Here is a 25,137-nt window from a genome sequence, read left to right on the forward strand (position 1 = left end):
CTTGAATAAACAATTATAGTAATCATTTTTAAATAAGGTGACTGAAAAAAGAAAACTCACTGTGGAGGTTTTTCCCCCATCACTGCTGCTATTGACTGATTGGACAATTTGTTTTATAAGCCTGCATTAATTGAGTTTGGCTGAATTTCTCTCAAAATGGAATGTTTCATAGAACTCATTAGTAATATGTACCTTACAAGTTTTGTTTAGTTGCAAAACCTAGTGGTCCTTTATAGAATGCCATTATTATTTTCTTTTTTTTTTTTTTAGGCCAATTCTCATCTGCTTTTTAGGTGACTGTGTGTGTGTGTGTTTTGGGAGAGAAAGAGCACACATGTGACACAGGGGGAAAGGAAGAATTTTAAGCAGGCTCCATGCCCAGTGCTAGCCGCCACAGGGCTCAGTCTCACAATCCTGAGATCACAAGAGTCAGGTGCTTAACCGACTGAGCCACCCAAGCACCCCAGGAGACTTTTTTTTTTTTTTTTTTAAGATTTTTTCATTCATTTACTTGATAGATCACAAGCAGGCAGAGAGGCAGGCGTGCGGGGTTGGGGGGGGGAGCAGACCCCCTGCTGAGCAGAAAGCCCAATGCAGGGCTCCATCCCAGGACCCCAAGATCACGACCTGAACCGAAGGCAGAGGCTCAACCCACTGAGCCACCCAGGCGCCCCACCCCAGGAGACTTTTTATTTTTATTATTTTTTTAAGATTTTATTTATATTGGGACGCCTGGGTGGCTCAGTTGGTTAAGTGGCTGCCTTCGGCTCAGGTCATGATCCCAGCGTCCTGGGATCGAGTCCCACATCGGGCTCCTTGCTCCGCCGGGAGCCTGCTTCTCCCTCTGCCACTCTGTCTGCCTGTGCTTGCTCGCTCTCTCTCTCTCTCTGACAAATAAATAAAATAAAAAAAAAAAAAGATTTTATTTATATTTATTTTAGAGAGAGAATCCTCAAGCAGACTCCCTGCTGAGCAAGGAGCCCAGATCAAGAGTCGGATGCTTAAGTGACTAAGCCACCCAGGCACCCCACCAGGAGAGTTTTTTAAAAATCTCCAACCAAAGCTTCATTCTTAAGTAAATTGAATTCTGTGCATACAGCACCCTTCACATTCCCATACAATCACATGAGTTACTTGTGTGCATATTCAGAAATCTCTGAGTAAGTCAGTATTTTTGGCAATTGATCCCAGTCTCTACCATGATGCAAGGAGAATGATATAGTTGATAAAAAGTATGTTGGGGGTCACCTGGGTGGTTCAGTGGGTTAAAGCCTCTGCCTTTGGCTCAGGTCATGATCCCAGGGTCCTGGGATCGAGCCCCGCATTGGACTCTCTGCTCAGCAGGGAGCCTCCTTCCTCCTCTCTCTCTCTCTGCCTACTTGTGATCTCTGTCTGTCAAATAAATAAAAGTCTTTAAAAAAAAATAAAAATAAAAAGTATGTTAGGGAAAAAAATCTATTATTATTAGAATTCTACCTGCCTATTGGGTCCAGGAATATTAGATCTGTGTATAAGTGGCCTTTTTATTACCTTTTTTTTTTTTTTTTTTTTTTTTTTGGTGACACACAGAGAGAGATAGAGTGAGAAACAGCACAAGTAGGGGGAGCAGCAGGCTCTCCACTGAGCAAGGAGCCTGACAAGGGGCTTGATCCCAGTCATGACCTGAGCCTAACGCAGATGCTTAATCAACTGCGCCACCCAGGCACCCCTTTCCAGTTCTTCTTGACTATAGAGACTTCAGACATGCAGTTTCTAGGTATTTTATACTGATTGCTATCACTCATGGTTTGCTCTCTCTCCAATCAAAGAGAAATAGGGGCACCTGGGTGGCTCAGTTGGTTAAGCGTCTGCCTTCGGCTCAGGTCATGCTCCCAAGGTCTTGGGATGAGCCCAGCATCACGCTCTCTGCTCAGCAGGGAGTCTGCTTCTCCCTCTGCCTGCTGCTCCCCCTGCTTGTGTTTTCTCTCTCTCTCTCTCTCTCTCTCTGACAAGTGAATAAATAAAATCTTAAAGAGAGAGAGAGAGAGAATGAGAGAAATAGACTTAGGACATTGTCTGTTTTGAGCTCTTTGACCAGAGAACTTACTGAGAACTCATTCAGGGTCAGTTACTACTGTACTCTTTATTTTTAAAAAATAATTTGTTCGTTAAACTGTTAAATAAATTTATTTTATTTTCCATTTTCAGTCAGTTCTTCTAAAAAAGAAGCTTGAAGAACATCTGTAAGTATAAAAGCTGTTGAGTCTCATTCTCCTATCCTCCAGTGAAACAGAAGTATTTTGTTAGGTGGTTACAGAGTATCTCGGCAATGGCACAGGTGGCCCCTGAAGATGCAGGAAATTGTAAGACTTATTTATAGTGTCTAAAGGGTCATCTCCACCCAGTGTCCTTAAGTCAAAATAAGTACTGCTTTAGAACCGTTTTCTCCTAAGACTCGAGTTTTATGTGTTTGTGGTAGTATTTATAAGTAGGAGTTTGAGACACTATGGATCAGGAAGCAGGAACCTTTTTCTGTAAAGGGCCAGCTAGCCACCTTAGGCTTTGTAAACCATGATCTGTGTCACAATCATGTAGCTCTGTAGTTTGAAAGCAGCCATAGACTATAGATTAATGTTGTGACTGTTCCAGTAAAACTTTATACAAGAACAGGCAGCTGGCTGAATTTGGCCCAGAGACTGTAGTTTGCCAGCTCTAGAGTATAGGCAGCTGAATCTTCCTTTTTAAGTGAAGTTTTAAAGTACTACAGAGCTTATCAGTAGCAGATTTTCAGACATTTCCTTGAGTTACAAATATATTTGAAAGTGACTTTTTAACCTAAAAAATGAAATAAATTTTAAAATATTATATTTGTTTTCTCATGAAGAAGAAATCCTCATCCATCTTTATCTTTAGCTGAGGTTGACATCATTAGGAATGTTTTGTGATTTTCCTCACACCCAGTAACAATTTTAATCCTTCCTATCAGTTTTTAGCAACACTCTCCTAACGAACATTGAATGTATGGTGGCCATGAATTGCTAGCCTGTTGGGGGTGTTAACAGTGTTCCACTATGGTAAACCAGACATCCTCAGTATCACAGAGATAATTTTGACTTCTTCTACTATGATTGGAAAAAATTTTCTATAATCTGGCAGTTTGTCTCATGCTATCTTTTTTGGGGGGGGGCGGTAATATGGGAAAAGTGAGATAATCCGAGGAACCGACACTTGCTGGCAAGTATAACAAGGGGCAGATTCTTAATGCACTAATAGAAGAAAAAGTGTTGCCTTCTAGCCATTGTGAGGTTACCTAGAGTTAGAATTCAGTACTGAATTCTGTCCTTTTTTCTTAACCATTTCTCTGTTGTTTAAAAAAAAAAAAAAAAAAGGAATACCTATTGTTTCATAGAACAGTCTGACCATTGTTCTGTGTTCATTTACATGGTAAATATCTTCATCAAAAATAATTTATTATTGAGGATGAAGCCTGTTAATCTCCAGTGGCTTCCATAACAAATTACCACAAACTGGGTGGCTAAAAAGAAAGCAGAAATTTATCTTCTTCCAGTTCTTGATACTACAAGTCTAAAATCAGGGAAGTCAGCAGGATGGGTTCCTTCTGTAGGTCCTAAGGGAGTCTTCAGGCTGACTGCTCACAATCCTTGCTCTTCCTGGCTTATAGACCATCACTCTAGTCTCTTCTCTCCCCATCTTGACATGGCATCCTCCTCTCTGTACGTTTTGTCTTCACATGGCCTTCATATAGGGACACCAGTCATTGGACTTAAGGCCCACCCTGATCCAGCACAACCTCATCTTAACTAATTATATCTGCAAAGATAGTGTATTCACATTCCTGGGTATTGGGGACTAGGACTTCACCCTATCTTTTTTGGGAGTGATAATTCAATCCACAAGAGAGTCCATAGACATTTCAAAAGGTCATTCTCATGCAAATTTGAAACTATAGTGAAGATGCTGTATTTTAAATACACCAAATTGGGTAAAATTAAGAATCAGACATACTAAGTATTGCCAAAGATGTTCCACAAAGGTAATTCTGTTGCCAAAGATGTTCAGCAGTGTATTCTCCACTGAGTTTCTATCAGTTTGCTTAGCAAACTGAACATGCACATATGCTGTGACCCATGAGTTCCATTCTCTACATAAACCCTAGATTCCCAGAAATGCTATTAACCGTGTGTCAGGAGACATGTAGAAGCAAGTATGAAAGAATATTGTTTGCAATAACAAAAGTAGAACCAATACAAATAGCACCGGTTTGTAAAACAATAGCTAGAATGAGTTATGTTCAGACAACAGAACACAATGCTGCAGTCAGCTCTGTAACTCAAAGCTAACACGTCAGCATACGTAAATCTCAGGAACGTGGTGTTAAGTAAAAGATGGAAGTCACAGGACAGTACATACAGTATAATGTATAAAGTGAAAATTTGGCAAAATTCACCAGTATATTGGTTAGGAATACACACGAAGGCTCATCAGGAAAGTCATGAAAAAGTTCCCTAACTTTCTGGGTTAATTTCTGTTTCATGACCTGTTCACTGAGCTGAAAGTTAATTACTCTTTTAACTGCTGTATATACTCATTTTATATCTAGATACATATAGATACACACAAAAAGCTTGTTGAAAAATAGACTTATTAGAGTATTATTCATAGAAAAGACCAGAAATAGACTTTTTAAAAGTGCTCTGTTTTCTTCTGTTTTTTTTTTCTATATTTTCCAAATTATGCAGCCTTTTTTCCTCTCCTATTACAAAGTGCTAAACTAAATAGGGAATTACACATATTATAACTAATAGAAACTTTCTGTTCATTTTTTACTTTTGGATTCGAATATAACTTACATAAAGTACACAAATTCTAAGTTCCTGAGTTTGATTAATGTTTTTCTACATTCAGAAATACCCCAGATCAACATATAGAATACTTCCGGTAAACTCCCCCAAATTCTTCATTCTCCCTTCTAATTGACTGATTCCATCCCCAAACTAGACACTATGCTTCTCTCTTAACCACCTTTCATTGGTTTTTACACATTCTGAACTTCCTGTAAAAGGAATCCTACAGTATTACCCTTTTGTATTTGACTTCCTATGTTCAAAGTCCTGTGATACCTATCCATGTGGGTGCATGTATCATTAATTTTTTTTATTGGGGGATAGCGTTCTATTTTTATTTTTAATACCGTTTTACAATAAGACTTTTGCACTGTAAAACCTGTAAAGTTTTAAATTAGTTTTTATAATATCCTCTTCCTAGAAAAAAAGATCAAGTTCTCTTTACCCTCTTATGCATACTTATGTAAAAGAAATTATAACTATTTCAAAGTCTGAAATTTTTGTCTCTATTTTTTAACCTATTTTAAAAATATATATTAAATTCATGTTGGATTAGGCTTTTTTATCCTCTTTTGTTTCATAGCAGTTGTGTGATATGCAAGTATATCCCAAGAATAAAGAACTTAGATCCTTCATTTCAAGTGAGAAAAAAAACAAAAGCAGTAGTAGGTGACAATGTGTTATATATTTTGTTACAGGGAGAAGCTTCATGAAGCCAATAATGAATTGCAGAAGAAGAGAGCCATTATTGAAGATCTTGAACCACGATTTAATAACAGCTGTGAGTTTTCCCTAATTAGCATAGTTGTTGTTTGTTTTTGTTTTTGTTTTTTTAGAGATTTTATTTATTTATTTGACAGAGATCACAAGTAGGCGGAGAGACAGGCAGAGAGAGAGGAAGCAGGCTCCCCGCCGAGCAGAGAGCCCGATGCGGGGCTCAATCCCAGGACCCTGGGATCATGACCCGAGCCGAAGGCAGAGGCTTTTAACCCACTGAGCCACCCAGGCGCCCCGCATAGTTGTTGTTTTTAATTAAAATATAGTTAACATATGATGTTACTAATTACCACAGTTTTATATTTTTTTAAGATTTTATTTATTGAGAGAGTGAAAGTGCGTGTGCAGGGGGAAAGGGCAGAGGAAGAGAGAATCCCAAGCTCATGCCACACTGGGCTCTATCTCACAACCCTGAGATCAAGAGTTGGATGCTTAACCAGCTGAACCACCCAGATACCCAGTGATGAGTTTATATAAAATTGTTCCTTTCAGAAATAGGTCCTATTATATGTTCTAGCAATTAAAGAATTTATCTTATTTACAGAATGAGTATATAATCATTTTTATAATACTTCTAATTCTAGTTTTGAGTTTTTCCTTAACTGTAGATGGTAATGAGTATTTTATGTAATTAGCTATTTCCATAGTATAGTTGCATGAAAGTCAGATGTTTTACTGCTTTTGATATTTATACCTGTAAGTAGCCTGACTTTATTAATGCTTTTAATAAAGGACACAGACCTTCCCCCACACACACACCTTTTCTAACTGTGGTGAAATATATATCACATAAAAATGACCATTTTAGGGGCACCTGGGTGGCTCGGTTGGTTGATGATCTGACTTCAGCTTGGGGTCCTGGGATCAGGCCTGCAACAGGCTCCATGCTCAGTGGGGAGTCTGCTTGTCCCTTTTCCTCTCCCTTCGGGCTCCCCTCTCCCTGTTCGTGCTCTCTCACTCTCTCTCTGTCAAATAAATAAATAAAATCATTTTTTAAATGACCATTTTAACCATTTTTAAGTTATATAGTTCAGTAGCATTTAGTACATTGACATTGTTGTGCAACCACTATCCATTTCCAGAACTTTTTCATCATCCTAAACTAAAATTCTGTGCCCATTGAACAGTAACCCCCTTGTCTCCCCTGTCCTGCCAGCCCCTGGGAGCCATTGTTCTACTTTCCTTCTCTGAGAACTGTTCTAAGTAAACTCATCTAAGTAGATTCATACATTTGTCCTTTCATGTCTGGCCCACTTCACCTAGCAGAACGCCTTTCATTTTCACTTATATTGTCTCCATGTTGACACGTGTATCAGAATTGAGGCTGAGTAATACTCAGTTATACATATTGACCACATTTTGTTTATGCACTCATCCATTGATGGATACTTTTTTTTCATTGATGGATACTTTTTAACTTATGCATTTCCAAAGTGAAGTTTTTGCTTATTTACAAGAAAAGCTTTTTGTTAAAAAAAGCTGTTTTATAAAAACAGTTGCTTTATTAAAAAAAGTTCTTTTATAAAAACAAAAATTATGAGTTTTTAAAATAAAATTATATATAGGATGGGGCTCCTGGGTGGCTCAGTTGGTTAAGCGACTGCCTTTAGCTCAGGTCATGATCCTTGAGTCCCAGGACTGAGTCCCACATCGGGCTCCCAGCTCAGCAGGGAGTCTGCTTCTCTCTCTGACTCTCCTCTTCCTCATGCTTTCTCTCTTAGTCTCTCTGTCTCAAAAAAATAAAATCCTTTAAAAAAAATTTATATGTAGGAATAGACCAAACAGTCTCTCAAAGCTACTACTTATTTGAAATATTTTTCAGGTTGTTACAATCTAAAACAAATTTTTTTTCTTTTTTCACATCTATAGCCTTAAAAATTGAAGAATTACAAGAAGCTTTACGGAAGAAAGAAGAGGAAATGAAGCAAATGGAGGAACGGTATAAAAAATACTTAGAGAAAGCCAAAAGTGTGAGTGTCTGTAATGCATTTATCTTTGGGGCCCGAATTGGGGGTGGAAGGAGCAGTGATTTATCAAAGACATTTGGAGACACCTGTGGAAATGTGGATTTGGACTGAACAGTGATGACTTAGAGAATTGTTGGTTTTCTTACAGAGATGTTGGTATTGTGATTGTGTAAGAGAATGTCCTTAGTCTAAGAAGATGCATGTTGAAGTACTTAGGGGGTTAAGTGTTCCCAGGTCTGCAGATTGCTTTACAGTAGACTCCCAAACAAGCGTGTGTGTGCATAGGTGTAGAGAAAATGTGGCAGTGCAGCAGTTGCTGAATTGGGATTAAAGGAAATGGGTTTCTGTTTCCCTCTTTCAGTTTTCTATAGGTTTGATCAGTTTTTATAGTAAAAGTATTGAGCCAAAAAGCAAAAAGACCTTTCCCAGAAGACTGCTAGTTGGCCAACTAGAATTGATTGTGTAACATGCCCATGGCCTAAACCAAGCCGCTGGCAGAGGAGGCAGTAGAGTCACAGTGACAGGTTTTTTAACCCTCAGGACCCATTCCGCTAAGTATTGGGCTGCTCAGAGGCAGAGGTTAGCTGAGCCATACAATAACATTTTTTCTTTGGGGGCACTTGGGTGCCTCAGTTGGTTAAGCCTCTGCCTTTGGCTCAGGTAATGTCCCAGAGTCCCGAGATCAAGCCCCACGTCAGGCTCCCTGCTCAGTGGGGAGTCTGCTTCTCCCTACAACCCTCCCTCTTCTTGTGTTCTCTTACTCTCTCTCTCAAATAAATAAATAAAATCTTAAAAAAAATTTTTTTCTTTGTTTCTTTTTGCAGGTTATCCGTACTCTAGACCCTAAGCAGAATCAAGGAGCAGCACCAGAAATACAAGCTCTTAAAAATCAGCTTCAGGAACGAGACCGACTCTTCCATTCTTTAGAGGTAGTTTGCTGTACTATACTATATGATAAGATATTTGGTGGGGGTTTTTTTTGTTTTTGTTTTTTTAAAGATATTATTTATGGGGCACCTGGGTGGCTCAGTTGTTAAGCGTCTGCCTTTGGCTCAGGTCATGGTCCCAGGGTCCTGGGATCAAGCCCTGCACCGGGCTCCCTGCTCAGCGGGGAGCCAGCTTCCCCCTCCCCCACTTCCCCTGCTTGTGTTCCCTCTCTTGCTGTCTGTCTGTCTCTCTCTCTCTCTTTCTGTCAAATAAATAAATAAATAAAATAAAATAAAATAAAATAAAAAGTTTTATTTATTTATTTGACGCAGAGAGAGAGATCACAGGTAGGCAGAGAGGCAGGCAGAGAGAGAGGGAGAAGAATACTCCCCACTGAGCAGGGATCCCGATGCAGGGCTCGATCCCAGAACCCTGGGATCATGGCCTGAGCTGAAGGCAGATGCTTAATGACTGAGCCACCCAGAAACCCCAAGATATTTGGTTTTTGATGCTTTATTTTCTAGGAGCCTTGCTATATACAACTGTGTCCGTGAATTTATATAACTAATTGTATTTTATTGATATTGTATTTTTCATCTTTACATGTTTACATGTGCTTGTTTTTTAGAAAGAATATGAGAAAACAAAGAGTCAGAGAGAAATGGAGGAGAAATACATTGTTAGTGCCTGGTACAATATGGTAAGAAAACACTTCAAAACACATTGCAAAGTTCATTGAATATGTAATATTTATTATACTACCTGTATTATACTACTGTATTATAGAAGTAGTTCTACCAAATAAATTTGAAAATAATTGCTATCCTAACACACACTAACCAAACCTAATGCTGATCTTAGGATTGAAAAGGAGAAATGAAAACCACCATAATAGGGTTAGGGTTAGGATGTTTTGAACACATTATTATTCCTAAAGGATAGAAAGATAAATGACAATTTGATTTCTGGCCCTGAGAACCATTTTATTCTAGGAGAATGGGACTTTAATAATATTGAAACACAGATGCAATAGCATTTGTTTTATGGGACTATTCCATTGTCTCCACAGGAGTGGAACTTACAAGAGGATGGTTTATCTCATAGGGTTTGCAAAATGTTCATGGTGTTAAAACCTGAACAACTAGAGGTTTTGAAATTGAATTTTCCAACACAAAAAAGTGTTACAAATATTACAAGGGAAAAATAAATGCTTATCAACATTCTGGGCTTCAATAAGATTTTTCTGGATGTGAATAGCTGTGAATTTTGAAGAGTGCTGTACTTTTTTCAATATTTTTGTCCTAGACTTGTCTTTTTGCATTGTTTTTCTTCCCAGTAAGACCACTTCTGCCTTGTCAAAATGTTAGTTGCCTAAGATAAGAAATTGAGCCCGATTTTTTTTTCATCATCTCCCCCTTCCCTATTGTTATGTTGTGGTTGTTTCTGTTTTACTGTGTCTTAAAGGATAATGTCCCAGGTCTCCTAATAATGGGATTTTATCTTTTTCATACATTCATCTAATTTCATGACATGTCCACATTTATGTTGTTTTAACCACAAGGCAAAAATATTTCAAATTTTATTACAATCCTAAAAAACAAAGGAAATAAAATTGGGCTTAGAATACTATTTTGATTAACAAATACAGATTTCTTGAAAATGAAAAATTACAGAATAAGGGAAAACTATGTAAGGAAGTTCTCTGAAAACTAGTTCTGACTCCACCTTTTCTGTTTCCTCTTTGTCCTCTTCAAAGGTTAGTGTTAGTGACCTTGGAACTCTGCCCTCGATCCTTATTGGTCATTTCATAGTTTTGATTGATTTGTATGACTTCACATATTGTGGTTATAGAGCAAATTTACTTATTCTATGACATGGTATTAAAACATAGCCCTACTCTTGAGCTCTCAGGGAGTAAAGGAGTAACTCCTAATAGCCTCACACAGGTTATGTTCCAGAAAGATAGCCAGTAACAGCTTCATACATACATACATTCAGAAAGTTCTGCATCACAGGCTACTGAATGGAAAGGAGGTGACGAGCACCTGGAAAAGGCATTAAGTATCTCAGAGAATGGCCCAGTCATGGCTACTGAGGTCTTAAAGGTGTGTGAAGAATTGAAATAAGTTGCTTGGAATGTGAAAGTTAAAAAAAATAATATATTTTAAATAAAATAGAATTGGTAATATATTTAGCCACTTTAATAAATTTAAGGATTACCAATAGATATTTGTCATTTTCTTCAGATTCTTAAATGCTTTGATTTTAAATTGAGTAAAAAACATGTTCTGGATTTTCTCATTGGGAAAATGAAGAAATGTTGTTTATTTAGGTATATGTGACAGACCGAAATTCTGTAAAAGATACAAAGCCCATGACTAGTGTTTTCTCTAGAAGCTAACAAGTGATATGAAGATTGATGTTTAGTTTTCTGTCTTCTGTGCTAATCTATCCAGTTCACTCAAGGAAAGCCCTAGGACTTTTCACATAGGTTGGCTTGGCTTAGGTCCTGCTCTCCTTTTGGTCTCAGTTGCTTATTTCTTCCTTTCTTCCTTGTTGCAGTGTCCACTTCCTCCCATCAGTTTACTTGTAGCCAATGACTGGTGAGAATAAATAGTCGCTCTCCATTCTTAATGGTTCCCTGGTCAGGGTTCTTTACTGGCTTATTAAATTAGTATCCAGACCACTTTTTCCCTGATCTCCTCACAGATGAACAGTTTTAAAAGGCATACTCCCAGAGGTTTCCTCCCTCCTGTTAAGGTGCTCTGGGCCCAGCAATTGTATATCCTCTCCCTTCTAAGCTAGTAGGCCATCCTCCAGTCTTCAAAAAAGACCCCCTGCTCTCTTGGGCCCTCTGTTGTGGGCTGTCAGGAATTTTTCTTAATTTGCTTGGGAATACAAGCCTGCCTGAAGTGAAGAAAAACACCCTGGTGGTATGTATTATATCTAGCTGTGGCTTTCCTCCTTAAGAAACAACATGTGCATTTGTGTTTTCCACTCAAAATAAGGCATGTGATTTCCACAACCCCATGTGAATCAACTGCTACCAATCAATTGTCCTGTTTGTTCCTGGGAAATCACTTTCTACATTTGATTTGAAAAGGAAGTGTGATTGAATATGGGCAATATACTCCAAAATTGTGTCTCTATTATCTGGGTTTTGGTTATTGTAAATTCAGAAAATTAAACCTTAATTTTTCCAAGAGAAGATTTGTACCTAATTGTTGGAACTAAAATGTCTCTATAAGATTTTTAATCTATAATGAACAGAATTAACATTCCTAATTGTGCCTTATTATGCAATGAGACAAATTCTGCATGATGATTTTTTTTTTTTTTTTTTGGTGAGAGTATTTTGCACTTTTTTTTGTTGATTACTTTTTTTTTTCCTATGTTGTGTAGGGAATGACCCTGCATAAAAAGGCGGCTGAAGATAGACTTGCTAGTACAGGTTCAGGGCAGTCATTTCTGGCTCGGCAAAGACAAGCAACCAGCACAAGAAGATCTTATCCAGGCCATGTTCAACCAGCCACAGCAAGGTAGACAAGTCTTGCCATCAGAATAAATGAAAAAAAAAAACGCCCTGCATTCAAAGCATACTTCTGTTACATATGATGACATTTCAGGAAATTCAGCCAGCTTATTTTTTGTCTCTTTTATGTTGATATTTAGTTGTTTCTCATTTGAGGACTTTCTCTCTCCTGTGTCTATATTTTAGTTTCTTGGTTCTTTATTTTGTAGTCCTTTTGGTTCCTTTTAATGTGCCAAAAATTTTTAAATGCCCGATTAAAAGTGTTGTATAATAGTGTAGTACTTTTCTTTGTATGAAAACGTCCTTTCCCCAGTTGTGTAGGCTTTGTAATGAATTAGATTTTCTGCCAATAATTGATATACAATTTATATTCTTTATTGTGCCTCTGTGTTACCATGCTTTATAAGAATGTCTTTGTTTAAAGGGAATTAATCTTTTTATGATGTATTAATCTGTGTTTTCAATTGTTTTCCAAATGCACTTCAAATAACTTGCATATTTACTATATAAAATGGTTGGCAAGTGCACTTTTTGCAAAGACATAAATACATTGGCAGAGGTGCTAATCACATGTTACCTAAGGCACCTGATTTATTTAGAGGGAAAAAATGAGTTTTCCACATTGTTTTATAGGAAATTAAATTTGTCCGAAGATTTGGAAACTATTTTTAAAACATACATAAAATTTCATTATTTCTTGCTATCTTGTTTGCTGACAGAAGATAAATGCAGTGGTTAGGTTATTTGGGGGGAAATTACAGAAGAAAAAAAATATCAGGCAGTGCATTAATTTTTTTCTTGTTCTGGAATATCCTAGTAACTGAACATCAAATTCTAGCAATGTGGCTGACATTTATAGTTTCAGTTGCCCTCCGCATCTGAAAGATTTATTTTTCATGTACTTACAAGTAATAGGTAGCCTTACCTTTTGGACAATTTCCTTGTTGACTTGCACTTCAGTTTACTTATTCTTTAATATAAACCCTTCAATTTCTCAGTAATTCCTAAACCTAACATGCTACTATCAGTCGTTAAGACCAGTAAGTGACTTCTTGTATGTGATATTATGACAGGTCTCTTAACACTTTTTTTCTTAATTCTATGTACTAGTCCAAGACTTTCTCTTGGGTATTTGGTTGCCTCAGAGTTCTTAGATTTGTTGACAGATTGTAAACCATGTTTATTCACATTGATGAATGGCTGTCAAGTAATAATGATTGGAAAGCACTTTGTATAAGGTGCTATATAAATGTGAGCTATCATTCATTTGAAAATGAAATGCCTATGCCTGACTTCCATAGTGACTTAAGAATTTGGTCCCAAATTATATTTATGCTCCCCTCTAGCCTTTTTCTTGCATCATAGCCAATTTTTTTAAGCAAAAAATTATTGAAATTAGGTTGGTTGTTTGGTTAATTGGTTTTGGTTTTAGATAGGCCCTCTAATAAGATTTCATTTCATGTACTTGCTATTTGGAAGTTCAGGTTTCATTTAGTCCTGTATATTAAATACAAGCAAATAACACTAAATCAAGCTACATGTAATTAAGAACTTTCAGAAACTATATTCAGGTGTTTGGCTTTAAATCCTTACTTTTTTTTTAATAAGAAAATTGACCTAAAAATTGGTAGTGTTTTCATTTGTCCTCAGAAACTGTACTTGAAAGGTATTAAGAGTATACACAAAAATGACTCCATGCATTGTGCTGATTTTTTACATTAAGTACAAAAGTCTGAGCACGGTGTGAATGCTTCTGCCTGATAAGACAGTAAAGCAGGAAGAATTTGTAATAATGGAGAGAACCGTATGAGTAGAATGCATTGTGGGGTTTCAGGAGGCTAAGCACACCTCATCAACATAGTTTTAACAATAAAAGATTAAAAACTACTTAAGATGATTCTATCCCTGTCCCCATATTTCACAAATAGTGTAAGGATTTAGCTGTTTTAAAGAAAGACATGAACACTAACCTTCATAACATTAAAATTATTTGGGAATTATACTACCTGCAGAATAAGATAGATGAAAATAAAAGAGCTATTCATTAAATGGGTTATATCCTATGAGCTGAGAGGTTTTAATTTTAGTTCTCTATTTACTGCCCCAGTCCTGGCTTCCTACCTACCGACCTAAACAGATAATATTTCTCCAAATGGGAAGAAAAGGTGCCAGGCTTTTGGAAGCGAGTTTTACTTCTAAGTTTTCTATGGCATCTGTTGCATGCTATTATTTGGTGTTTACATTCATAACTTTCACTCTCCTTTACCTTTAAAGTTTAGTATGTTACTTTCATTACATAGAAGAACTTATATGTCTAAACATTCTGGTGCTTTTTTAAAAAGCAGGAATAAAACTTAGCTGTAGCAGTGACAGCCCTGTTTTCCTTGCCCAGCTTTGGACAGGATGTATAAATTGCTATTTCTCCAGTAGGGATTAATCATTTCTCAGGAGGTTTGTGATGATCCATGCATGGTCTGTCTGGAAGTTGAAAGCCATTGGGTGCTTTATCTAGATATGAGCCATACTATGCTGTATTTTTACAAACTCCTTGTATATGGTAGCTTCATGAAGCCACAGTTCGCTCGGACAGTGGAGCTAGCCCTGGCCTCAGCAGTGGAGTAAGTACAGTGTTACTGCGTTATGTGGGGGTAACCCATCCTGGCAGTGTTGGACTCTTATCAGCAAAAAGCTCATTTTCTCTTTTCCTTCTAACCAGGGTAAGAAAATACAAAGTAAATAACTAAGAATAAAAGAATAACATTAATTTCTGCAGTGTGTATTTACAAAGTTTGTAATTTAAAAATCCAACAAATATCATAGTTTACCACGTAGAAAAAGAATAAATAGAACTGTATATATCTTAAAAGAGCTTCAAAAATTCAACCGTACCTTTTTATCATTTGTCTAATTATTTGATAATAACCAAGAAAAAGAAGTCCCTAAATAAAGGATCCATGTTCCAAAATTGATTAAGATTGAATTTATTTGTTTGATAGCCCTAGCCTGGTAAAATTGGCTTGGTGGGATGTGAGGTGATTAGATTATAATAGGATAATTTTGTTGAGGTTTTATTGTTTTGTTTATATAGTAAAAGCTCAGTTGTATAAAATTGAGCTTGATGTTCTCCAGTCAGAAACACTGGCCTTTCTATCTCATTAGATAGAAAATCCACACTGTGAAGATAGGTCAGCAGTAAGTGACTGTTCAGCGAAAGATGAGTTAAGCTGAAGAAAAGATCATTTTATTAGCTACTTTATTCACATCTCCTTTTCATAACAACTTTATTTTTGCTAGCTAATGATAAATATTTTTTAGTGTCTCTTGCTCTCAGACAAGCATTCATCTTTTTAAGATAATACCGTGTTAAAAATTTGAAAGTCTCAATCCCAGTATGAGAAGTGTCTTAAAACAAAAATCTAAACGTTTAAAATTATCTTAACTCTCTGCACTCAATTTCCAGTTGTCTAGATCTCAGGCTTTGGAATGTTACACTTATCCAACCCAGTTAGAACAGCTTGTGTAAGCCTAGCTAGTTTACAGCCCTGCGAGTAAGAACAACCATGACCCTAAAATGAGAGCAAAGTGCTTGTTGTCTTGCTTTTTGCTAATTACAGAATAACATTAAGACAAAATGCTTTTTGTTTTCTAAAAAAGCATTTTGTCTTAATGTTATTCTTTGACTTCTTACCTTGTATTATGAAGGGATTCTCGTCAAGTTGATGTAGCATTATACTTCTTCAAAGTCAAGCCAGTGTGATACCCTGAAGTAGATGAAGGAGGTTCTTAAACAGAAGAGATGGGGTATCAGAGTCTTGGAAAATTATTTTAGTGCGCTTTTTATTTTCCCTTTTTATAAGTTAAAAGGTTTTCCATTCAATAATGATAATCTCTTTTTCTATAATCCCCAATGGTCAAAACAGCAGCTTATTTTGGTAGTTGTACAACTCAGTTTCATTACATTTAGAAAGCAATTTCAGAGCTTATTCTTTGTAACTATAATGATTTTAATATTTTATATCATGAAGTTTTTATATGAGGAAGGCGATTCTCAATGTATCTGTCATCCAATTTTTTACTTTATCTATAAAGCATATTTAAATAATAATTGGTGTATGTTCCTTTTATTGAAATTTTTGAAAATGTCTTATTGTCCAGTTTAAGCACAATAGTTTTATTCTAAAGTATTGTAGTAAGAACTGTTCATTTCTCAGAAACCCAAAAAACAAAATAATTTGCTACTGACACAGCGAATTTCTGCCCTTCCCCACTTCCCCAAATCACAGAAGTATTAATATTTAGCTTCCATTTTATATTTTATAAAATGAAGGACTGTACAAATGTAATGATGTCCATTTAAATCATTGATTATGTTCTTGGGAAGAATGAATATATTGATTATGATAGCCTTTTATCAATCCAATCCAACTTATATGTTTTATCTATGAATATAAAAACTTACGAAGTTTATTTAATGTTATCTTCAACTATACTTGGACTCTTCACATGACACTTAAATTGAAAAAGAGAAAGGGATATTAGTTTATTTGAGAAACAAGAGACCTGAACTAATTATGGCAAGTATATGACTTTTGACAGTTGTGGGGGGTCTATACATGTTTCCTAACAATTATCAACAGTTATGTGATGTCTCTCTTCATTATTTTTCTATTTTCCAGTAATATTCTGTTGGATAGGTTTATATGCTATATTTATAAGTGAGCATAAAAATCTGAGAAAGTAACAGAAGGCTGTTAAGGCATTCTAATTTCTAGGAATGGATTATCGTGATAAGAAATGACCTGATTATAAACAAATACCCAGGCGGATGGAAGTACTAATACAATTAAAAATAACACTGTCTTAACAAATGTTCCTAAAGTGATAGTTTACATAAAATCTTCTGACTTTCTTAACATGACCTTTAAATAAAGAGGAGTAGACAAAAATATAATTTTTTTTAATTGTCCTTCTCTTCAGTGAGCATTAACTGGGCATACCATATTCACTATACGTTTAGCAGTGGAGGGGAAAGTATCTATATTAATTTTGAAACTATTGCCCATTTCTAAATCTAAGATAGTGACTTGAAGCCATTAAGGATACTATGAATTGATAAGATGAGAAGAAATCTGCGGTAGCTGAGAATTGCTACCAACTTCTCTAGATCTGCTGCTTTATCTAATATATAAACCATAGGCTCAATTTTATGTTCCTCCCTAATTAGACATAATAGGCCCACACAAAATTTTGTTTAAATTGAAGGCAAGAGTAGAGATTTTAAAAAATATATTCAAGTAAGTCTTTATGTACCTGATAAATTACCCCTAGGCATTCTTGACGAATTAGAGTCTTGAAGATGAAATCATCAAAAAAGTCCATAGCCTCAAACTTTCAGGCCCGTAGGACTATCAAATATCCCGAATTATATCAACTCAGAGTTTAAAGGAAGAATTAACTACCATGACAAGAGTAATCTCAAAGTGAGAACAGGGAAACTACCAAAGCTTGTGTGGCTTTGATGTATGTGGGGGGCTTCTGAGCAGGTGTTACCACTTAAGAGATCTCAAAGTTGACAAAGGAAAATTTAGCAATTACATTGCTAAAATTAATAAAAGGGACTCGTGTTTATTCTTGGTGTATTTGTCAACCTATGGGCAGTGATTACTGTATATACATTCTATAGTGTGTTTATGTCACTGTTAGAGATGAGTGTCTTAATATTTACTGTTACACTTAATCATTTATGTATTATTTATACTTTACTGCAAGACTCACAGCACTTTACTAATGTTAGATAATTATTTTTCTTCTACTTTTCTGTGGCATTTTCGACTTTTACACTAGGGTTCTTTTTCTTAATTTGGAACACTCACTAAGAAAAGGGTAAAAGATCGCCCAAAGAAATGGGCTCTGTACTCTTCCTGAAATGTCTAAAGTGGGATCTGAAAATCTAAGTCTAGAGATCTATTTGAAGCTGGATGGCGGCTACTAGGCACCAGTTACATTTTATATTTCTCATTAATAAGACTCTTAAAAGGCAATACTCGTGAAGCCAAGTTCTCTTCAATGCCAACACACTTGAAACTTTTTGTTTCCTAAAGCTGCGTTAATAAAAAGTGAACAGTCTTCTAGTTAATCAGAGCATGTTCTTACCTTTGCTTTGCCTCTCTCCTAAAATACAAACCTATCAATTGCCCTTCGGTTTTTTTCATAGTTTCTTCCTCATTGCCTAGACCCAAAGACAGGAGAAAGCAAGCCAGGTTCCAGGAGCTCTAAAGTCAGAGCATCTGGGAAACGGTGGGGGTTAGCTGATGGGAAAAGGCAGACACTACAGATGGCAGAATGCTACGGAAATATTCTTCATCTGCTGTAACAGGTGTGCTTAATGAACTTGGCTATTCTTAGGTTCAAATCTAGCAAAGTTTTCAGCTTGTTCTATTGAGAGATGTCTTTAAGAGTCAGGACTCTTCCATTTGTAACTTGAATGTGTTAATATTCAAATCATAGTCCAAAAGTGACTGAAATATTTGTTGTTGGGTAAAAATTGACACGTGATTACTGCCAAAGAATAGGGAGATGCACTTAAAAGAACATTCTCTTCGAGTTTTATTTTGTGCTTTTACATGAGAGAAATGCTTTTATAGTGTGAAAAGTTTCTGTAGTATTTTCTTCTACATTACCCCCTGTTCTACTGATGTTCTTGCTTAAGCAAGTCACTTAGAAGAGAGTAACACAAATAGAGAAGTCTAGACCCTGACCTTTGAGGGAAGATTTGCTTTTGTCCCTCCAAAGTCAAAAGTTAAAAATGAAATACGCTCACACGCACACAGGCAAAATATAATGTTTGAATATCTGCTAATTGTTGAATGGTAAGTTCCCTTCTTAATGTCTTTATCATCTAGTGGCTTTTTGCTCATTTAGGTAAGAGTAGATTCTAGACCTACGTTGTCCAGTTTTTTAGCCACTAGCCACATGGTGATGTAAATTAAAATTAAATTAAAATTAAATAAAACTGGTTCTTCAGTCACCTAGCCACATTTCAAGTGCTAAGTGCCACACATGGTTAGTGGCTACCATATTAGCATAAATACAGAACATTTTCATCATGGCCCAAAACGCTTTTTTACAGTGCTGTAATGCCCAAAGAGGAAATAAAGACAAAATAAAAGTATTCAATTAACTTATGATAACTCCTAGATTTTACTGCCATAGTTGAAGAGAGGTGTTTTTCTTATAAAAATTAATACCAGCCCTTTTTAAAGACATTAGAAAAACCAAAACCCCATTCTTTGAAACTAGTTTTCAATATATTTTTAAATAGTCTCAGCACTTTACTTTTCAAGTGATATTATTAAATCATTTCATAAATCATAACTTAGTATCTTTCAGCTTTTCTCTCCATTTTTGTAGTCTTTTCAAATTGATGACACATAGTTTCTAACACATGTAGAGCAGAAACCAGTGAATTCTTAACTTATTTATAAATAAAAATTGTTAAACATTTATTCTTCTCTTCTGTTATTTTTAAATATATATAGATCTAATGAAGTGGCAAAAGCTTTTCTGTCTCTTTTTAAACATTTCTCCCTAATATCACATTTGATTACCCCCTATAGGCACATCATGATCCACATTATTTCTTTGGTTTTCTTCACGGTTTCTTGCTCTTAATGACTTGGACTATGAATCAAGTTCAGTTTTATGTATAAAGCAAGCAATTTTATTCTAGTGACTTAATGAAACATTTTTAGTATTATTTTACTTCTTAGCATAACGAAAAAGATGTATATGGCTGCATCTTTGAATTTTTTTAATGAAAATAAGGGACTAACCATAATTCTTTTGAGTCAGCTTGGTGCTTAGTTAAAACTCTTCTGTTAGAAAGTCATGATGCTTTCCTCTTCGTTTTTAAATGTTTGAAATCAGGCAGCAGACTCAATCCAGTAGTGTCAAATTCTAAGCAAATTATGAAATTCTTATTGTTCAAGTACAGATGGATAAATGGTGTGATTTGAGGGTTGGTTGGATGGTTTGTTTCTTGTTGGCCTAACAATGTGTGTACTACAGAGACTCATGTTAGTTGAGGGAAATTTTCATTATGCTTGAAATAAATAGTATTTTAGTATAAATAAAGGAAATGACTGTACACAAATGCCAATCAATTATTTGAAGACTTTTAATTTTTTTTAATAGTAGCCTTTTGTTTTTTAGTAGCCTTAGTTATTTAAAATTTAGTTGCACTAAAATGTCATTGCTGTCACTAACTTTGCTGTGTGCCAGTTACGTGTAATTCAGTATGCTTTGCACTTAGAAGAATAATTTCTAGGTTATCTTGTTTTGCAGTTTTCATGTTTTGACAGTTGCCCCACCATTTATCACACCCAATATTCGGTTGTGTAATGAATGGTAAAATTCAAACATATCTAATAATTTAATAATTTGCCTTATTTTGACTAATAAAGTCTATCAAAGATTTGAGGATAGAAAAAGGCTTTTTTTTCCTATAGTATTTTTTAAACTTTTCAGATGAGCTGAAAAACACCTTAGTACATTGGAGTTGGAGTTGTATTGATTACAGTCCCAGCTCTAAAGCCTTATACTCATGTCTTAAGTATTATCGATTATTCTATGAATTGTTAGTTTCCTATTTGGCATCATAGTTATCCACCTTGCAGTTTAGCTTTTGCAAAAAGGGTATTCCTAGGTATATTCTTATTTCTGGTTGACCATTGAATTTATAATTTGACGACTTCATTCTTTGTCACTGTAATCCAAAAATGAAATCCACATAGAACTCTAAATTTCTTAATTCACAGATGGAATCAATGCAGATATAGCAGCATTGTACATAACGGCATCCAAGGATTTTTCCACGTGTTTACCAAATCAGTGGGTTTTCTCACTGTTTTCTTGAGCTGAATGTCTCATTAGCCTCAGTAAGAAATTTTCAGTAAAATCACAACATAAAGTCCAATAAACCACCAGAAGACAGATTTTTAATTTTTTCGAAATCTTATATTGTATTTCCTTTTGATATCACTTATTCATTTTAATTTTATGACTGCCAACTTGTTATGGTATTAATTATATGTATATGTTTATATGTATGCATATAATATATGTATATGTATATGAAGAATAAAGTTAAGATTTGGTCAAACTATATTTTCCCATTCAAGTACAAAAATGTTTTCAAGGCTGCAAAAAGTGTACAGTTGTTAAACAAGTTGTAAATAAAGACTTGTATAAAAATTCAGTGTAGATTTTTTTTTCTTTCTCTTAAACCATGACAAACACACATTTATTAATTGTCTAATAGTATTCATCCACTTGCCTTTGGCACTTGCCATAGTGTTCTATCAATTTAAAGATTATGCCACTGATTTATTATAAATCAGAAACATCCCTTGAGGTTTTTTTTCAGTACCTGTTGTAGATTGTGGTTTGTTGTTTTTTTTTAAAGCACTACTTTATTTATGCATGATGTATTCTTTTTTTAAAGTTTTTTTTTTTTAAGATTTTATTTATTTATTTGGAAGATAGAGATCACAAGTAGGCAGAGAGGCAGGCAGAGAGAGAGAGGAGGAAGAAGGCTTCCCCCCGAGCAGAGAGCCCGATGCGGGGCTCGATCCCAGTACCCTGAGATCATGACCTGAGCCAAAAGCAGAGGTTTTAACCCACTGAGCCACCCAGGCGCCCCTGTAGATTGTGTTTTGATTTAGGCTGGTACTCAGTAGTTGTAAGCTGATCGTCCAGAGTTCTTAAGGGATAAAAGTTAAACATGGCTTCTCCCCTCTTAGAGTTACCCTGTGAACTGTCAGTCTTAGCACAGACAATACACCAGGAAACACTGGAAGAGTAACTGTATTCTTCAACAAAGAAAAACATCATTGTTGGAGCATCCTGTTTAGGTGATGAGAGCCACTTTTCCTGCCTTGTACACACTTAAAACTTACCCTTTTCCCCACCTCCACCCTAAATATTACTGAAATATGACATCTGTAGTGTTGGGTAAAGTCGCAATAGCAGTGTAGAAATTGATTGCATTAAGATACTCTTCTAAGTAATTTCAAAGTGAAGTTAGCACCAAGATAAGAAAAAAAGAGCTATGTAGTCAAAATAGTGCCCATTTTACCGTCAGATAAATAATAAATTTTCTTCACTCATTACCATGGTGATACCATAATCAGCATTTATTGAGTGTCTCTCCTGGGTATGTAATACTGAAGCAAAGAAGAAAGGTAGGTTGAATCACAGAAATCGAAAAATGTTTTTGCCTTCAAAGATTTGGTCAAATGATCCACAACACGGAAAAGCTCCCAAATAGAACTGTCACTCAGGAGAAAGCCTCTGGGTTTGCCTAAAGTACATTTATGTACTATTCAGGTTATTGCTGCATCACAAACCACTCCAAACCTTAATGGCTTTAAACATACTATCTCCCGCATCTGAAGACACTGGGCCCCCTCATTCAGTCGCAGTTAGATGATGGCTTAGGGTAGAGTCATCTGAAAGCTTTCTCTCGGACGTCTGATACCTAGACGGATAAAAACACCCGAGGGCTACCAGGCAACCACACACAGCCTCCCGACATGACTCGTTTGGGCACTCAGAATGGAGTCTCAGGCTAGGCGAACTCATACACACACAGCTAGCCTCCTTGGAGTGAGTTCTGAGACACCCAGGTGAAAGCTTCAGAGCTTCTTGGGACCTAACCCTGGAAGCTACACAGCATCACTTTTGTCAGATTTGTCACAGACTAGAGAAAGTTCAAGGGGCTGACCAAATACTCAATTTTCTCAGTGGAGGAACGACCACGTTACCACAGCTGCTGCTGTTATGCACTCAAGCAGAAGGAAGACTTCTCCTATGAAAATCCTACTTCTGAAGCCAAAAATCTCTCTATTAGCTCATCCCGGTGCCAAGCACAATCACAATGGTACAGATAGTCAGGTACATAACGTCAGTCTGAGCAAAACCCAAGGTAGGTATATAAACCAGTAAGTTTAAAGCCACAAATACGCTCATACTTCTTTTATCTAATTGCATATGAAATGGACTGAATGTTTTTATACTCTGATAGTTAATTTCTAGGACTATGTTTAAAGGAAATTGCTGAGAATATAAACGTCTATGTGTCTATATTCCTAGCCAAAGTCCTCTGAATAATAGATGCCATCTAAAAGACATGTTTCCAGAGATACCCACCCCTTGAATTTTCAGTTTTTCCCCTTTAAGGAACCATTCCCATTAATAATATGCTGTTATTTCTCATATCTTCTCTCTTTATTAATGAATTGTTAGTTTTTAACAGCTTTTAAGTGCAATTTGATAATTTTTGACATATAAACACTAGTGATGAATCCATTACAGTAATCAAAATGAACATCTCTGTCACCCCAAAAAGTGTTTAGTCCCCTTGGTCATCCTTCCAGGTCCTCCTAGGTCCCCTGTACCCGACCCCATCCCTAGACAACAATTTATGTCACTATGGATTATCTTGCATAGTTCATAATTCTATGTAAATGGAATCCTATGAGATGTACTCATTTTTTCCTGGCTTTTATTCAGCATAATTTGAGACATCTTTATATTGTGTGTATCTGTAATTCATCCTTCTTTAACACCCAATAGTATTTTATTGTGTGAGTATTCCACATCTTTTTTATTCATTCACCTGTTGGTGGACATTTGAGTTGCTGACAGTTTGGGACTATTGCAAATAAAGCTGTTATGAAGGTTCTTCACGAGCCTCTGTGTGGACATGTGCTTTCATTTCTCTTTTGTAAACGCCTGCAGTGGAATGGCTGGGTCATACGGTAGATATGTACTAAATTTTTTAAAACTACCAAACTGAGGGCACCTGGACAGCTCGGATGGTTGACCATCTGCCTTTGGCTCAGGTCATGATATCCAGGTCCGGGAATCGAGCCCGTGAGGCTCCCAGCCGGAGGGGAGTCTGCTTCTCCCTGTGCTTGTGCTTGCTCACTCTCAAATAAATAAATTTTTAAAATGTTAAAAAAAATAATAAAACTATCAAACTGTACTAAAGAGGAGTTGTGTATTTTACATTTCCATTAACAGTGAATGAGAGATCCAGTTCCTCTAAATCTTTGCCAATACACGGGTCTTTTTGATTCTAGTCTCACCCCAGTGGGTCTAAGTAGTAGCTCATTGTGGTTTTTTTTTGATAGTCTTTTTTGCTTTGTTTTAATTTTTGCCATTCTAGTAGGTATATAATAGTATTTCATGGTGTTAATTTGTATTTTCCTACAAACTCATAAAATATTTCTTTTTCTTATTTTCCATACATCTTTTTAGATAAAATGTTCAAATTACTTTCCAAGTTTCTACTGTTTTCTTATTAAGTTATTTAAAAATTCTTCATATAGTCTAGATTTAAGTCCTTTATGGGATAATTGTGTAAGTATTTTCTCCCAGCCTGTTGCTGGGTTTTTCATTCTCTTAGCAGTATCTTTCAAAGTTCAAAATTTCTTATTTTCAAGAAGTATAATTCTATCTTTTTTTTTTCTTTAATGTATTGTCTTTGGTGTGTAAGAAATCCTTGTCTAACCTAAAGTTATGAAGATTTCCTCCTATGATTTTTAGAAGTTTCATAATTTTGGATACTACATGTTATGTTTAATAGCCATTTTGAATTAATTGTTGTATACACTGCAAGTGCAATGTATGGATTTAAGTTTCCTCTCTTTGGAAGGGGTGCAGAAGCATATAGAACTGCTCAGGACCATTTGTTGCAAAGACTATCCTTTCTCTACCGAGTTGCATTTTGCGCATTTGTTAGAAATCAATTGTCTAAATATATGTGAGTTTTGTTTCTGGATTTCTATTGCTACATTCATCTCTAGCTTGATACCAGTAATATCCTGTCCTGATCACTGTAGATTTATAGGAAGTGCTAAAGTCCCATAGTATAAGCTCTCCATCTTTTTTCTTTTACAGAGTAGATTTGGCTACTTAGGTCCTTTTCATTATCTGCCATATGAATTTTAGAATCAGCTCATTAACTTCTACAAAACAAAGCCTACTGGGATTTTGACTGATTGTATTGAATGTATAGATCAGTTTT

At 35.9% G+C, this 25,137-nt stretch overlaps 1 protein-coding gene across 2 annotated transcripts in view; it reads left to right on the top strand.

The window, feature by feature from the left end:
* HOOK3 (hook microtubule tethering protein 3) overlaps positions 1–12,415 on the top strand; it is a 102,449-nt gene extending 90,034 nt beyond the window's left edge. For both annotated transcript variants that reach the window (XM_080797483.1, XM_080797484.1), the window contains exons 17-22: positions 2,188–2,222; positions 5,543–5,625; positions 7,491–7,591; positions 8,413–8,517; positions 9,144–9,215; positions 11,918–12,415. In XM_080797483.1, coding sequence (XP_080653609.1) covers positions 2,188–2,222; positions 5,543–5,625; positions 7,491–7,591; positions 8,413–8,517; positions 9,144–9,215; positions 11,918–12,058 — 537 coding nt within the window. In that variant the 3' untranslated portion in view covers positions 12,059–12,415. The remainder of the gene's footprint in view (positions 1–2,187; positions 2,223–5,542; positions 5,626–7,490; positions 7,592–8,412; positions 8,518–9,143; positions 9,216–11,917) is intronic.
* Positions 12,416–25,137: the final 12,722 nt, after the last annotated feature.

The sequence above is a fragment of the Martes martes genome (genome assembly GCF_963455335.1).
Source record: "Martes martes genome assembly, chromosome: 2".
In the NCBI taxonomy this organism is placed as follows: Eukaryota; Metazoa; Chordata; class Mammalia; order Carnivora; family Mustelidae; genus Martes; species Martes martes.